Source organism: Salminus brasiliensis, chromosome 17 (genome assembly GCF_030463535.1).
Source record: "Salminus brasiliensis chromosome 17, fSalBra1.hap2, whole genome shotgun sequence".
Lineage (NCBI taxonomy): Eukaryota > Metazoa > Chordata > Actinopteri > Characiformes > Bryconidae > Salminus > Salminus brasiliensis.
The window spans coordinates 23,215,887-23,229,743 of record NC_132894.1 but is presented as its reverse complement, the minus strand read 5'-3'; the positions used below and the strand labels follow the sequence as shown (position 1 = coordinate 23,229,743).

The following is a 13,857-nucleotide window of genomic DNA, read 5'->3' as shown; positions in this document are numbered from 1 at the left end:
TGTTATATTTATTTTTTCAGTTGAAACTATACTTAAGTGTTTTTTTTTTCTTCGCCAGCAACCTAATTTCAAGCAGAAGTTTGTTGCCCTTCTGAAAAGGTTCAAAGTTTCAGAAGAGGTGAGTAAGACACTTTCTTTTTACTAATAGTTTTTTTTTATTATTATTATAAAAAACGCATCTTCTTCTGCTAATGACACATAACACATTTTTCAGCAAGTCTTTCATAACAATACAAAAATCATCAATTTCAAGCCTGTGAAAACATTTGGACTTAGACTTGGCAAATGCGGTTATATTTATTTGTCTCAGACCTAATGATGTCCTAAATAATGTCACCAGTTGTAATTGGGCACTGTCCAGTGAATCAGATTTCCAATTTCCCTATAGATTTACTGACTCCCTTTAAACGTTTGTACTACCACTCATCAAGCACGGGCTCCTCTAAGCAAATGTCTAAAAAAAAAATTAAGTAGTAGAAGTCTGCAAGGCAAGGTAAGTCTGTAAGAAGATTGCCTTGGGTTTTAACCTTGCCGACAGCTAAGACGTGCATGAATGTTTAGTTGAGTCAAGAAGATAAGGTACAGCACTGCTTGTGCAAACATGATTTTGCTGATTCAAAGTATATATGATATATTTTTTTTCATTTTCAGTTATTTTCTTGTGTATTTTATGTTATTGTATATGTGCATTTATATATTTTGTATATGTTATTGTATGTACATAGTATGGTGATCAATAGTGTGATATCATAAACATCATGAAACTCTAATTATTATGATGGGACTTTTTTAGTAGGGCCAAATACCTACTTGGTTGTGTTGTTCGAGTGTCTTTTTTTGGTTTAGTTATGTTCACATCTGTAGCATTGTCATTGGAACCAGCATCATCAGCTTAGCTTCATAATGGCCTTTAATCAGTTATGAAATATAGCTTTAATAACAATATTTAACTGGGGGCTTCAAACCGTCCATTACTTCATTAGTAAATATATAAATCCTATCTTCATTGATAGTCAGCATTCTCTGAGCTTGTTAATCATGAGACAGATTACAGGAGGAGTTGCTTGTGATTAAAAACATTATTAACTTGGGTATAAATAATGTTATTGCAAGTCTCTATAGTCACTCACAACTTTCACAGCCATAACTGCAACTGTAAAACAAGAGTATCATGCAACCAGTTCATCTCCAGATGTGCTGAAGTCAGATCGGTAGTAAGTAACTTCATGCATTCTGAGACAAGGCAATGTTTTTGAATTTCTGTAACACAGCTTTTGACCAACTATTATTCATGCTATGCATCTTGCTCCATTAATTTCCATAAGAGACACATACCAGTGATACCAGTGAGTTTGTGATACCAGGTTCTGGACTCAGACCCAGTGGATCAGACCCAGGAAGTGGAGGAAGATCTGGACCTGCTATATGATAGTCTAGAGGTGTATAATCAAAGTGACAGTGGCCCTGAGATGGAAGACAATGAGAGTGTCCTCAGCACCCCCAAACCCAAGCTCAAGTAAGAGGCATTTTCACAAAGTAGTATTGTGATTTCAATGATAATACTTCTTAGAGGTAATCTCTGTCTGGCATTTGACTTCATAAAATGTGATCACAGAAAGCATTTACATAAACATGAGTGCTGTGTTTCAGAATGTGTTTGTGTGGTGTCTTCCAGGCCATTCTTTGAAGGCATGTCTCACTCCAGCTCTCAAACTGAGATTGGCAGTTTGCACAGTCAGAAGAGTCAGCCCAACCCAGAGCAATCTTCTGTTGTAAGCCCTTAATGAAAGCCAAAGACAATTCCCATTACGTACAGAAGTAAATTTGTAAATCTCCAGTCCCAAATTGATACAAGGGTTTGCTCACTATTTGTCTGTGTCTGTGTGTCTCTGTGCTTGTGTGTGTGCATGTGTGTGTAGGGTGGAGACCTGCTGGCTTTGGAAAAGGACAAAGCTGTAGTCGGGCGATACCAAGATGAGGCTTTAGTCGTGGACTCTGTAGCAGGGGTCAGTGTATCTCTTAATTTTCCCTCTACTCACTTACTCATTTTTCATTAATTCTATCACTTCAGTTAAGTGTTTTTACCGCAGCATAGCTCAGTACACAGTTAGTTTTTCCCCTATATTTACATCTTGATGTGTTGATCAACTTTGAACCTTTTGTTTGAACCTACCCATTTTTCAAGTAAGCAAAAAAATATTGGAACATGTGACTGAGGGATGTTTCTTGTGGCCAAGATGTGCCTTGTAAAATTGTTAAAACAATTAATAGTTTTAAGTTCTCCATGTGAAAACTAAAAAGACTAAAAGAGAATTGGACATAGGTATTGTACATGGTAAAACAACAGGTAAAACAACTGTTTTGAAAGTCCTAAAAAAGCAACAATTGGACACCAAACAGGTCAGTCAAAGAAAAACAGCAGCAGTTAATAAAAGAAAAACTATGGCTGAAAATAAAAAACAAAACAACAGTCAGTGACCTCACCAACAACCTCCACATGTATCATCAAATCAGCATATGAAGACTTTGAGAACAGAACTATAAAGGCTATACCACAAGAAGCAAAACCACCCATGAAAATCAGTCAATTCTAATGGACAGATTAAATTCACAAAGAAATACAAAGGTCAGACATAATTCTGAAACAGAGTTTTATGGACTATTTAGACTGAGATTAGCCAAAGTGATAGCAAGGCCAAAGTGTGGTGAAAAAGGATATGATCATGATATAAAATATACAGTGTTGTAAAAGCATTTAAAATATGAAATATAAAAAATATTGCTTCTACCTTTGCATGTTTGTCACAATTCAATGTTTTCAACTGATTCAACTTATTTTAATATATAAAGACAACATGATTAAACACATAATGCAATTGCAGATTTATTCAAAACCTGTATCACCCAAGTAACTACCCCCTTAGATACAAGACTTAAGTTGGATTGAAATTCATTAGCCATGCCCATGCATGAATCCTGCCTGGCTTGTTGAATCTAAACGCCACTTACATAGAACCTGTATGGCAATGTGAAACAGGGTAGAATGTCTTAAAAAGTGGCACAGGATGCCATGTTCTAAAAAGATTTAATACCAGATGCAAAACAAAGTCACTGAACTTTTAAAAAGGGTTACAAAAACAATGCTAATGCTCGGGGACTCCAGCAAACCACAGTGAGAGCCGTTATCCACAACTGGAGAACTGGAAATGAAACAGTGGTAGTAGACGTACACCTAAAGAACTGTAGGCCTCACTTGAGATTGTTCGGGTAAACATACAGGATTCCACAAGTAGAAAGGCACTTGGCAAAAATTGCATCAATGGGAGAGTCCCAAGGTACAAAAAAGACATCTAGATGACCCCAAAAGTTTTATTCAAAATTATTTCACAGCAATAAAAAGGACTCATTGCATGTTATTGCAAACGTTTGATTGCAGTTGTTACATTTGTTTGCAGTTGCAGCGGCTAAGGGTGGCACAACCAGTTATTAGTTTTAGGGGGAAGTTGCTTTTTAACATGGGTCTTAAATAAATATTCAGCTTCAATAAAGGCAATGATAATTAAAAACAGAATTATGTGTGTACTTATGTTGTCTTTATATTTTATTAAAATTAGTTGGACAATCTGGAAAGTCGAAACAAAATGTACCTCATATCAAAGGGTGTGCATACTTGTGTAACTGTGATATTTTGTGACCAAAACTCAAAACTATAGAATTAGTCTGTATGTGTGTGTGTCTATATTGGGGTATTATGGGGAAGTTGATCACAGGAGAAAAAAAGTTAGTTGATAATAGTGTTTTAGTGTGCTTCTTTCTCTGTCACACACTTATGCCAAAGTACCCTGCTCATATTCTGATTTGTTGTCCATGGTTTGACAAAGTGTCTGTCACCATGGCAATGTTTGATTTTCATGCAGGCGCACTCCTGCTTGGTGTGATGTTGATCTGTTTCTTCAGGAGATGCCAGAAGAGGATACTGGAACAGGAGGTCTCCTATGTGATGCAAACATGAGCTGGGACATCAACACAGAAAAACTAGCTAGCTCAGTGGGCAAGCTCTGCAAGACCGAGTCTCAGACCCACATGTCACCTAGGTACACTTTATTCCTTTATTTGATTGTAAACAAACATTTTTTTGTGTTGCAAACTTTGTTAAATAGTTATTTCATATTTTTAAAACCTTGCATTATTGCCTAATATGATTTATTTTTCTTTTGTAAATTTAAGTATTCCTTAAGCAGTCTTCCTTATTTCTGTGGGAAAATCTGTTCGTTGTCTCTGTTTTGTAATGTAGGCAAAGCTCTCAAGAGCTCTGAGGTGTATTCGAAATTATTGCCTGTGTGCGTACATTTGACTATCAAATACCTAAAAAGTTTAAATCTTTGACAGCGTTGTGATTGTTGTTATATGAAATTAGGACTGAGCAATAAATATGTGTAATGAAATTGTAATTCTTTCTGAAATGTCTTTATTATTTAGGCCAAACAATCTTTATTCAATGTAATGAGAGGTGTAGATTTGCAATTCATTTGTAAGCATTAAATAAGTATATCCATTTTTGGCATGTCCAGTAAAACAGAGAGCAAGCTACAGAGACGACCCCGTAGTACTTCTATGAAGGACAGACAAAACTCGAAAACTCAAAGTGACAGAACCAGTAGCATCGACAGTGAAACCTCCCCAGACTCTAGACTCACGGTACAGGTATGTGTGTGTCTGTGTAAGACATTGATACATTTTGTCATTGTGTGTGTGAACAATTTTTTATAAAACAGATAGTTCTGGTTCTGTCATACAGCCAACTGTTTTAACCTTGTCAGTTAGCTGCACCATAATACAAATTATACAAAAACACTTTTCAGGTAAATAGTGTTTAACATTTTCTGTTAGACTGCTTAACTACCAGTTTACACTGACTGGTGGAGTGAACATTATGCACATATGTAATTTATATGTAATTTATTAATACTGAATACAGCCCCAGGCTAGCCCTATATTTTCTGCAACTGTATTTCTGTTCAACTGAAAATCTTGAATACACACAAATATATTTTGTTTCATGAAGTGGCTGTGCCACATTATTATAGCTTCTTTGTAAAGAAAAACGTTTATTAAGTAAACATGGTGTATTTTATTATATTTTATGTTACCTGCCATTTTATTAAAGCTATAATCCATATGAAACATTGCATTACTGCAATTTTATTTTAAGTTTTAAAACACTTGACTTCATGTTGTACCAAAACCCTTCCTTGTGATAAAATCGCAGTAATGCACAACCTCTTGTGACTTATTTTTGCTTTATTTGTTCCAGGTTCCTAGGAAGTCAGTGTATGACCAGCTTAATCAGATCCTCAACTCTGATGAGCAGCTACCTGAGAGCATAATCCTCATCAACACCATCGACTGGCAGGGCCAGGTGTGTGTGTCCTGTGATATATATTTTTTTGTCATGAATATCAGCTATGTTAGCTTTTTCGCATATGCGGTTGTGTGTATGTGTGTGTGAAGCGGGTGAGTGTGAGCAGGTGGTGCTCTCACTATGCCCACTATCCCCTGCTGTAAATCCAGTCCGATCTCTTCCTGGTCCTGTAGTGCTGCGTGCACTTCTCTCTGCTCAAGCTATGAACCAAACTACAGTTACTGCCATGATTACAGGACCTCCACATTTAATGTGCAGTAATTAAGAAAACATTTGTATTTATTGCATTTGGCAAACATTACTATCCAGATGTAATTATGTTACAGAGGTATGTAGTGTTCAGAATTTTGCCCAAGGACTCTAATGCTGTCTTTGTTTGCAGTATCTGAATGAGATCCTCCACGAGCACGATCAGCCTATTGTCTCCACCATCTCTGCTGCAGATGTTCAAGCTGCCTTCAACACTATCGTTACCAGGATACAGAGATTGTAAGGGTCTATTTTTAAGTTAAAATTGTTTGTAAGCAACTGTACCTCTCCATATGGAAGCTTCAGAAAAGTATTTAAAAAAACAGCCTCATGCCATTTCTGGACTATAATGCTCTTACATTTAGCAACTGTTGCTAAGCATTCAGCTTTCATCAGCAAACCTCAGTAAGAACTATTTCTTTTATAAAATGTATCACTCTCCTCCTCAGCTGTAATTGTAACGCGCAGACACCACCCACAATTAAGGTTGCAGTCGCAGGAGACCAGACTTATCTTAGCACCGTGCTTAGGTGCTTTGTGGAGCAGCTTGCTAACAAGACTCCTGACTGGCTGAGCTACATCCGTTTCCTGGTCATTCCTGTTGGTAAGTAACAATCTTTCACTTGTTTTTTTTTTTTTTTCGCTTTTTCCCCCTCATTTCCCCTCAAGATTTTTATTTTATTTGTTTTGCTAGGATGCCACCCTGTGGCGAAGTATATCTCATCTTTTGACAGCAAGTTCAATACCATTTTTCTGGATTCAGGTTGGAGAGATGTTTTTGGGAGATTAGAGGCCCCAACATCAGGTTTGATCTTTTATACAGTCTGGTCCATATGCATTTGCACAGTGACACAAATTTTGCAATTGTAATTGTAAATCTTGTAAACATTTTCTGTTGTACACCACCATAATGGATCTGAAAAGAACCAGTCAAAATTGGATTGAAGTGTAGACTTTCAGCTTTTATTCAAAGGGTTTGGGGCTGTAAAAAAAATATTGCATTAATCATTTAGGGATTACAAAGATTTTTACATACTCCCCCAAATTTAAAATGAAGTTTAAAAGAAATGAGACAGACTGACAATTTTCTCAGTTTAGATTCTTTGCCAAGCCTGCAGCTGCCTTTACTTGCTGCTTGTTTGTGGGCATTTCTTCCTCTTGCATTTTGTAAACCCTATGTATGTGAATTGTTGAAGGTGATTGTGGACTTTTACTATGACATACTTACTTACTCTGAAGTGTTCTTAACTAGATGTTTTTAAGAGAGATTTTTTCGCCACTAAAAAAATTTTGTTCCTCTGCTTTGGTTGGTTTCTATGGTCTTCCGTATTTGGCTTTGCTGAACTTGCCAGTGGATTTCTTTTAAAAATGGCCTTACTTTTTGGGTGTTTGGGTGTTTCTATCCATACTTTTTAAATAACAAGACCACAGACCACACCTGGCCATGAAACTGCATTACAGACATTTGTCCAATTTCTTTTGCACCATTGGAAGTGGAGGGACTATACAAGAAATGGATGTTATTCCTAAATTAATGTTAATCCAATATTTTTGTAAAACCCTTGAAGTAAAGCTAAAAGTAACTTCAGCTTCATTGCAAATAAATTGAGGTGGTGTGTAGAGGCAAAATTCCAGAAGTTGTCACTGTCCAAGTGACCTGTATTTACATTATTTGGTTCTAGTGAGATTTACTCAAGACTTGGATAATGTACGTGTTGGAGAGTATTACGTGTGTAGGGCAATTAATGTCTGTGTTCTATCATCCCAGACAATATTGATGTGGCTGGCCGAGTATCACAGTACCTAACTGGAGCGAACATGTCCCATCAGTTTCCTATCTCTGAAGCTATGCTTACCTATAAGCAGAAAAGGTACTCCTGTGTTTTTGCAAATGTGTTTTCTATCTATTGTTTTCCCAAAATATTACTATTATTTTTCTGTTATTTCTGGTGGTTTGTACATTTCACCATTTTATTTCATATAAATGGTACAAAAATGAAGTGTTGAGTTTTTTTTTTGAACTTCTGCAGTGATTCTGCTATTTCTGAGTTGTTTTGTGTTTTGTTTTTTTTTCTGTTGAGAAAGTAGTACTTAATGGCAAAGACCACTTTTGTAATGCTGCTGTGCTTTGGGTTTTTCCCTCTTCTCTTATGTTTGCATTCAAGGAAGAGAAGTTTGTATTTTGATTTTTACATCAGGTATCTGATTGTGTGTGGGTTCAGCACCCAGTTTGCCCCTCTTGTGTCTAACCCGGTCATTCAGTGTGTCACACAGCTGTTTGCATCACTGCTAATCTTGTGTGTATGTTTAGTCTTTGTCTGTTTTGTTTTCTTGGCTTTGGTCTGGTTTGATTTGAATAAGTGCACTGGAGTGTATTAACAAAGTCTGTTAAAAAAAAAAACTTAATAATGATAATGAATGATGTCTGTCAAGGAGAGAAAACATGAGTGATTTCCCTTGACCTAGCACTGCTGACATTAAAAAATGAAACACTGAGGGGACTTTTGTAAGGATAAACACAAACAGAAAGGTCATACAGCTACTACTTAACACAATGAAAGAGTGCTATTGCAGGTTAGTAAAAAGAGAAACAGTGGGGTATGGAGTTATATGATCAATAAAACTAATATCAGAGTGTTAGAATGAGAAAAACTTTGATTAATTAAGAAACATATAAAAAGAGACAAAAATGCTGAAACAGATAGGTAACTTTTTTTCCTTCTCAGCTGGAATCTCCACCAGTACGCATGTGCCTTGCTAAGAAGGAGGGCAACAGCAGTTATACATATCAATTCTCTCCTCTAGAAAAGGCCACTGCTTTATGATCACATTAGCCAAGGTACTTTCATGTACTACCATTGAAGCAAACAGAACATCATAGGATAACAGGATATTTTGAGCAGCTTTCTTCTGGTTGCCTTGTTGCCTGTTTAACAATACCAACAGAAATACTCTTCTGTCATTCCATGTTTTTTTTTCTTTGTTTTTTATTATTTAAAAACAGCCTTTAAAACAGACATGAATGGTAGCCACCCAAGTTACTGTAATGATCGTCACATGAAATAGACACTAATGGAAAGTTTGTGCAGGCCCCAGGTTAACCCCCATTCTGCCTTACACCACCCCGATTGGTGGAGGTGTAAGCTCTTGCAGCATCCAATCATGACTACATGGCATGACCCCTGCTTCTTCACTGTGACCTCACAGCACCCGTAGGGGGATGCCACCATGCCTCACTCAGTCAGATGTGACATCCTCCCTCACGCCTGGACACCTGAGCACTCATCCCACCTTCACAGACTGCCATAACGTTAGATCTGTATTTGAGTTTACACCATTGTAATGTTTCTTCACTCTTTTTTACACAGCCCTGATGAGGATTCCTGTCAAAAGTTTGTGCCATTCATTGGGGTAAGAGTTTGACATTTGAATGTAGATTGGTAGGACTCTCTGAGAGTGAAGAATATGTTCTTTTTGCTCACTAGAAAGAAGCTGTGGCTGATGCTGAATGTGTTCGGTCTCTCCACAGTTGGTGAAAGTAGGCATTGTTGAGCACAACCTGTCCACTTCAGGTAGGGTCAGCATTTGCACACCAGCTCACATAGACCTACACAGCCACAAACAGTGGATTGTTTTATAGTTTAATTTCCCTTAGAGATGGCCATTCTATTCCAAACCACCACATATAACAGTGGTAAATATTACTATACACTTGTGTCTGTTGTTTATACACACTCTGTAGTCATTCTAAATTTTCCTGTTGGTGATGCTTGCAGTTGTTACTCAGGAAAGCGTACAGTGATGTAATTAACAAAGAAAACATGTTGCCCCAAACCATACATGGGCCTGTGTTTGTCTTTCTGTTCCCTCTGTGTAGTGGACTCTGATGATGCCATGATGATGGGCAGTGTAAACATGCTGTCTTCACCTCCAGCCCAGACAGGGGCACCACACAGCAAAGATATGACCTGCACTCCACCGTCATCTCCCTCTGTGTCTGCCAGTCTCTCTGGAGCAGGGTACTTTGAACTTTTTTTTTCCTTTTGTTATCTTTCTGTCTGTCTTTAGATTTCTCTGTCTTTCAGAACTTCTATTTGACAGATGTGGAAGCAGCTAGCCTGCTGTGTCGTGAGGACCAATTTATTGAGTGACTTTGGTTCTGAATTTTTCTGAATTTGTCATTTGGTGTGTGTAGTTCTCCAGGTTCAGGAGGAGAGGTGATGGGCCTGCAAGTAGATTACTGGACGTGCCAGGGTGCGGAAAAGAAGAAAGAAGGAGAGAAGAGAGACGTGGGTATTAAGAACACACTGAAGAGTAACTTCCGTTCCCTGCAGGTCTCCCGTATCCCCAGTGGAGGAGAGCTCACCCCACCGCCTGGCATGTCCATGACTGTTGTAGTGAAGGAGAAAAATAAGAAAGGTGACACATGCCCCCATTCCTGAAAACTTCAGACACAAGGAGATCAGTTGCTAACTAATCTTACAGTTTTTAATTCCAGTTGTACTAACAGACATCACTGCTGGCTGAGGCTGCTATAAATATTCAATTGAACTATTATGGACTTAATTAGATATAAACTTTTATAAATTAATTGCATCAATGTGTTTTAGATGTTTCTGAAGCACAGATGCATGTTTACTGTTTTAAATGCTTGTGTAAATGTGCATGACATACACTATATGGACAAAAGTATTGGAACACCTACACATTTATGTTAATTGGCAGTTACTAAATAGTGTTGAGTGTTGAGTGTAGTAGTGAGTGTTGGCGACTTTTACCTGTCTACCTACCTACGACCCCACTCAACTTTTTGTGGTCTGCTATTTTGTGGCTGAGTTGCTATTATTTCAAAAATGCTTTCACTTTCAGTAATACCTCTCACAATTGATTTTGGAACATCTAGGAGGGTAGAAACTTGACTTCCAACAGTGGCATCGTTTTATAGTACCATGCTCGAATTCAGTAAGATAGAAGGTAACACACCATGATATGTGAATTGTCTCTTTATCTACAGTGATTTTCCTCAGTAAGAAGCCGAAAGAGAAGGATGTGGATTCCAAGAGCCAGGTGATAGATGGCATTAGTAGACTAATCTGTACGGCCAAGCATCAGCACACAATGCTAAGAGGTAAAAAAAAAAAAAAAAAAAAAAGTTACTCTATATATATATATATATATATATATATATATATATATATATATATATATATATATATATATATATATATGGGGTTTGGTTGTTTTAAGATCCTACTGCCATCTTCTACAAGGCAAAATATGGCATTTTTGCAGTTTTCACCTAGAGAATTTTGGAGTTTATTCCCGTCTTATTCCTGTTTTCAAACTTTGTTTGTCTCTGTAGTTCTCATATTCCTCTTTCCTTCCTTTTGATGTCCAGTCTCAATTGATGGTGTGGAATGGCACGATGTGAAGTTTTTTCAGCTGGCCGCCCAGTGGCCCACTCATGTAAAGCACTTCCCTGTGGGAATCTTCGGCTACACCAAGCCCATGTGACAAACTTTTTTCTAATCTAGCATCCTAAAATTCTCTCTGGCAAACACTTCACTAAATGTGGGAGAGACTATCTGAAGAAAAGAGTGAAAAAAGATACCTGATTTCCTGTGGAAACACTCCGAAGCCTGTGTCCCTGAAGCAAAATTAATGTTGTTTTTGATGTAATTGTATTGTTATTTGCTGTTGCACCAGCAAAAGGAAACAGTTTCTAATGATATATATATATATATATATATATATATATATATATATATATATATATATATATATATATATATATATATATATATATATGTATGTATATGTGTATGTGTATATATATATGTATGTATGTGTGTGTGTGCACTGCCTAATTCCAGAGCCACCAAATAATGGCAGCTTGGTTTGCACTTTGTTTGGTTACAGTTTTATTTAGGTGAAATCCTGTGGTTGTATTTCTTCATTGTCCAATGTAGTGAAGGGCAAAAAAGTGTGATTGTGCTGAACAGGGGTATTGTTTGTGCATTTGTACCCACATTTGGTGGGGTGGGGTGGGGTGGGGTGGGGTGGGGTGGGGTGGTTGGTGTGTTGGGTGGGGGGGTTCAAAGTGATTCAGCTCTTGCTATGAAATTTTAAGAGCAATCGCTCTTCCTCTAGTTTTAAGTTGAGAGAAGTGACTTAACAGCCTGCATATTTGCCTGGTTTGATTTTTAAAAGCACAGTCTTCTGTATAAAAGATGAACTAGATGCTGGTCTTATTGTGTCTGAGCTTTCTGTAAATGATGGAAGCTTATGTTGGTACAGATCTAAAAAGAGGTTTTAGGTGTTGATATAATTACTGGCCCTAACTAATACCTCTGTGTAAGGAATGGTGGATTTAGACCAAAAACTGTTGTACAAGCACATTGCAGTGTAAAATATGCCCTTTAAACTTGATCTGCTTTGTGTGTGTGGCTAAGGCAAGACTGCTTAATTTTCTTATTTAGCCCTCCATTCTGACATGCGTCATGAGTTAATTAGGGAATGGCACTGCTTGCTTTTTTGACTGTATTTGGTGAGTGCTGTTCTGATAACAGGGTCCAGTAAGTCAGCTGTTGACTGCCATAAAAGGGCTCTTGCTAAAAAAACAAACAAACAGCAGAATGCGAGCAGAAAGCAAGGTGCTCAATCTTTTGATTTGTTGAGAGCTATTTTTTGTATATTCTTTCTTTTCACTACAATCCCTTTACAGATGTTTGTGTGTCTAAATAATAAACAGGGAAGAATAGATTGATACACTTTGGTTTGGTTACCAGAAGTGTTTGCGGCAGAGTTCAGATTTAGTTTTTGCGTGCGTGCGTGCGTGCGTGCGTGCGTATGTGTGTGCATGTGTGTGTGCGTGTGTGTGCGTGTGCGTGCGTGTGCGTGCGTGTGCGTGCGTGTGCGTGCGTGTGTTAGAGGTTTTCAGTATTATTTGGGTCATTACCTGAAGGATATGACCCCATTTGCAGTGTTTTTGTGGGTTTTTTTTTGTTTTTTGTTTTTTTTGTTTTGTTTCAAGACTGGTACACTGTTAAATATAGAGGGATACTTCTGTGGTCTAATTGTCACATTGTTACACATTCTGGAAATAGTTTTTCCATATTTTGTAATGATGATGGCTCTATAGTGCATTTTATTGTATAACTGGGCTTCTTTTGTTTTCTTTGTGCAGGCTGTAAAACACAGATAGAAATACATAAGAAGTTATGTTCTGCAGTGTTTTATAGCTAATTATTCTTGCCTGCCATTTAAACTTTGTTTTTAAACACTACCTTTTGGGCAATGTTGTAAGCCCTACCCTTAATTACAGCATTTGTTAGAATGCTTAAGTGCAGCCAGTCTGTTTGTCAAGATATGGATTTGCTCACATATTTGCACAAACCTAAGTTTTAAGTTATATAACAGTATTCTTTTGAGGTAGACCACTGAGACAAGCCTTGCTGTTTTCCTGTACCATATGAGAATGTTTTGTCATTTCATATCGTTTTTACTTCGTTCAGTCTTAAAAACTGTTGTGAATACTGAAACAATTTTAACCTTGCCTGCATTATTTTTAACTGTAATTAATATGTTGTTTTGTATTACCCTTTTAAGGAGATGACCTCTTTTATAGAATATTTTGTGTTGCAATAAGGTTTTAAGACATTTCACATGTAACTGAATACAGGACAAATGACAGTTTTACGAGTGCACAAACGTTTATTTTGCTTTTTTTCTGTATTTGATAAATACATAAGAAATGTTGTGTAAATTGAGTTCAATAAATGATAAAAGCTAATTTAGGGTACTCTTACAAGCTTACAGCTTTTATAAACAGGCCTTGGTAAATTTTTTAGTCCAGTAGATGGTGCTGTGACCTTTTTAAAATCATGTGATTGTGGAGAACTTGGTGAACTGTTATAAGCTAACCAAGCTTTTAAACTGTGACCGAGTTTATAGTGAAATAATAATAGTCAAATAGACAACAATAATAATCTAAATTATGTAGTATTTTATTTATCCTACTTATCCTGCTTTTGTTGTCGTAACTGTATCTACTGTTCAGAAAAGGCTTTCTTTTAGAGTCTGGACCTCATCCCCAACTCATCCTAAAAGTATTGAATGGAGCACCAATATTCTTGAACACTGTTCCATTGATCCACAGCTCAATACTGGGGGACTTTATGCCCCTA

At 37.1% G+C, this 13,857-nt stretch overlaps 1 protein-coding gene across 3 annotated transcripts in view; it reads left to right on the top strand.

Annotated features, from left to right (window-relative positions):
• The window catches only part of LOC140537818 (phosphofurin acidic cluster sorting protein 2), a 39,172-nt gene extending 27,758 nt beyond the window's left edge, over positions 1-11,414 (top strand). For 2 of the 3 annotated variants that reach the window (XM_072660077.1, XM_072660076.1), the window contains exons 8-25: positions 59-118; positions 1,365-1,516; positions 1,676-1,772; positions 1,920-2,006; positions 3,958-4,094; positions 4,572-4,704; positions 5,315-5,419; positions 5,805-5,911; positions 6,121-6,275; positions 6,366-6,476; positions 7,440-7,542; positions 7,837-7,869; positions 9,040-9,082; positions 9,201-9,243; positions 9,549-9,690; positions 9,867-10,090; positions 10,686-10,799; positions 11,070-11,414. In XM_072660077.1, the coding sequence (XP_072516178.1) occupies positions 59-118; positions 1,365-1,516; positions 1,676-1,772; positions 1,920-2,006; positions 3,958-4,094; positions 4,572-4,704; positions 5,315-5,419; positions 5,805-5,911; positions 6,121-6,275; positions 6,366-6,476; positions 7,440-7,542; positions 7,837-7,869; positions 9,040-9,082; positions 9,201-9,243; positions 9,549-9,690; positions 9,867-10,090; positions 10,686-10,799; positions 11,070-11,185 (1,962 nt within the window). In that variant the 3' untranslated portion in view covers positions 11,186-11,414. The remainder of the gene's footprint in view (positions 1-58; positions 119-1,364; positions 1,517-1,675; positions 1,773-1,919; positions 2,007-3,957; positions 4,095-4,571; positions 4,705-5,314; positions 5,420-5,804; positions 5,912-6,120; positions 6,276-6,365; positions 6,477-7,439; positions 7,543-7,836; positions 7,870-9,039; positions 9,083-9,200; positions 9,244-9,548; positions 9,691-9,866; positions 10,091-10,685; positions 10,800-11,069) is intronic. The other variant, XM_072660078.1, reaches the window with a different exon arrangement.
• The last annotated feature ends 2,443 nt before the right edge of the window (positions 11,415-13,857 follow it).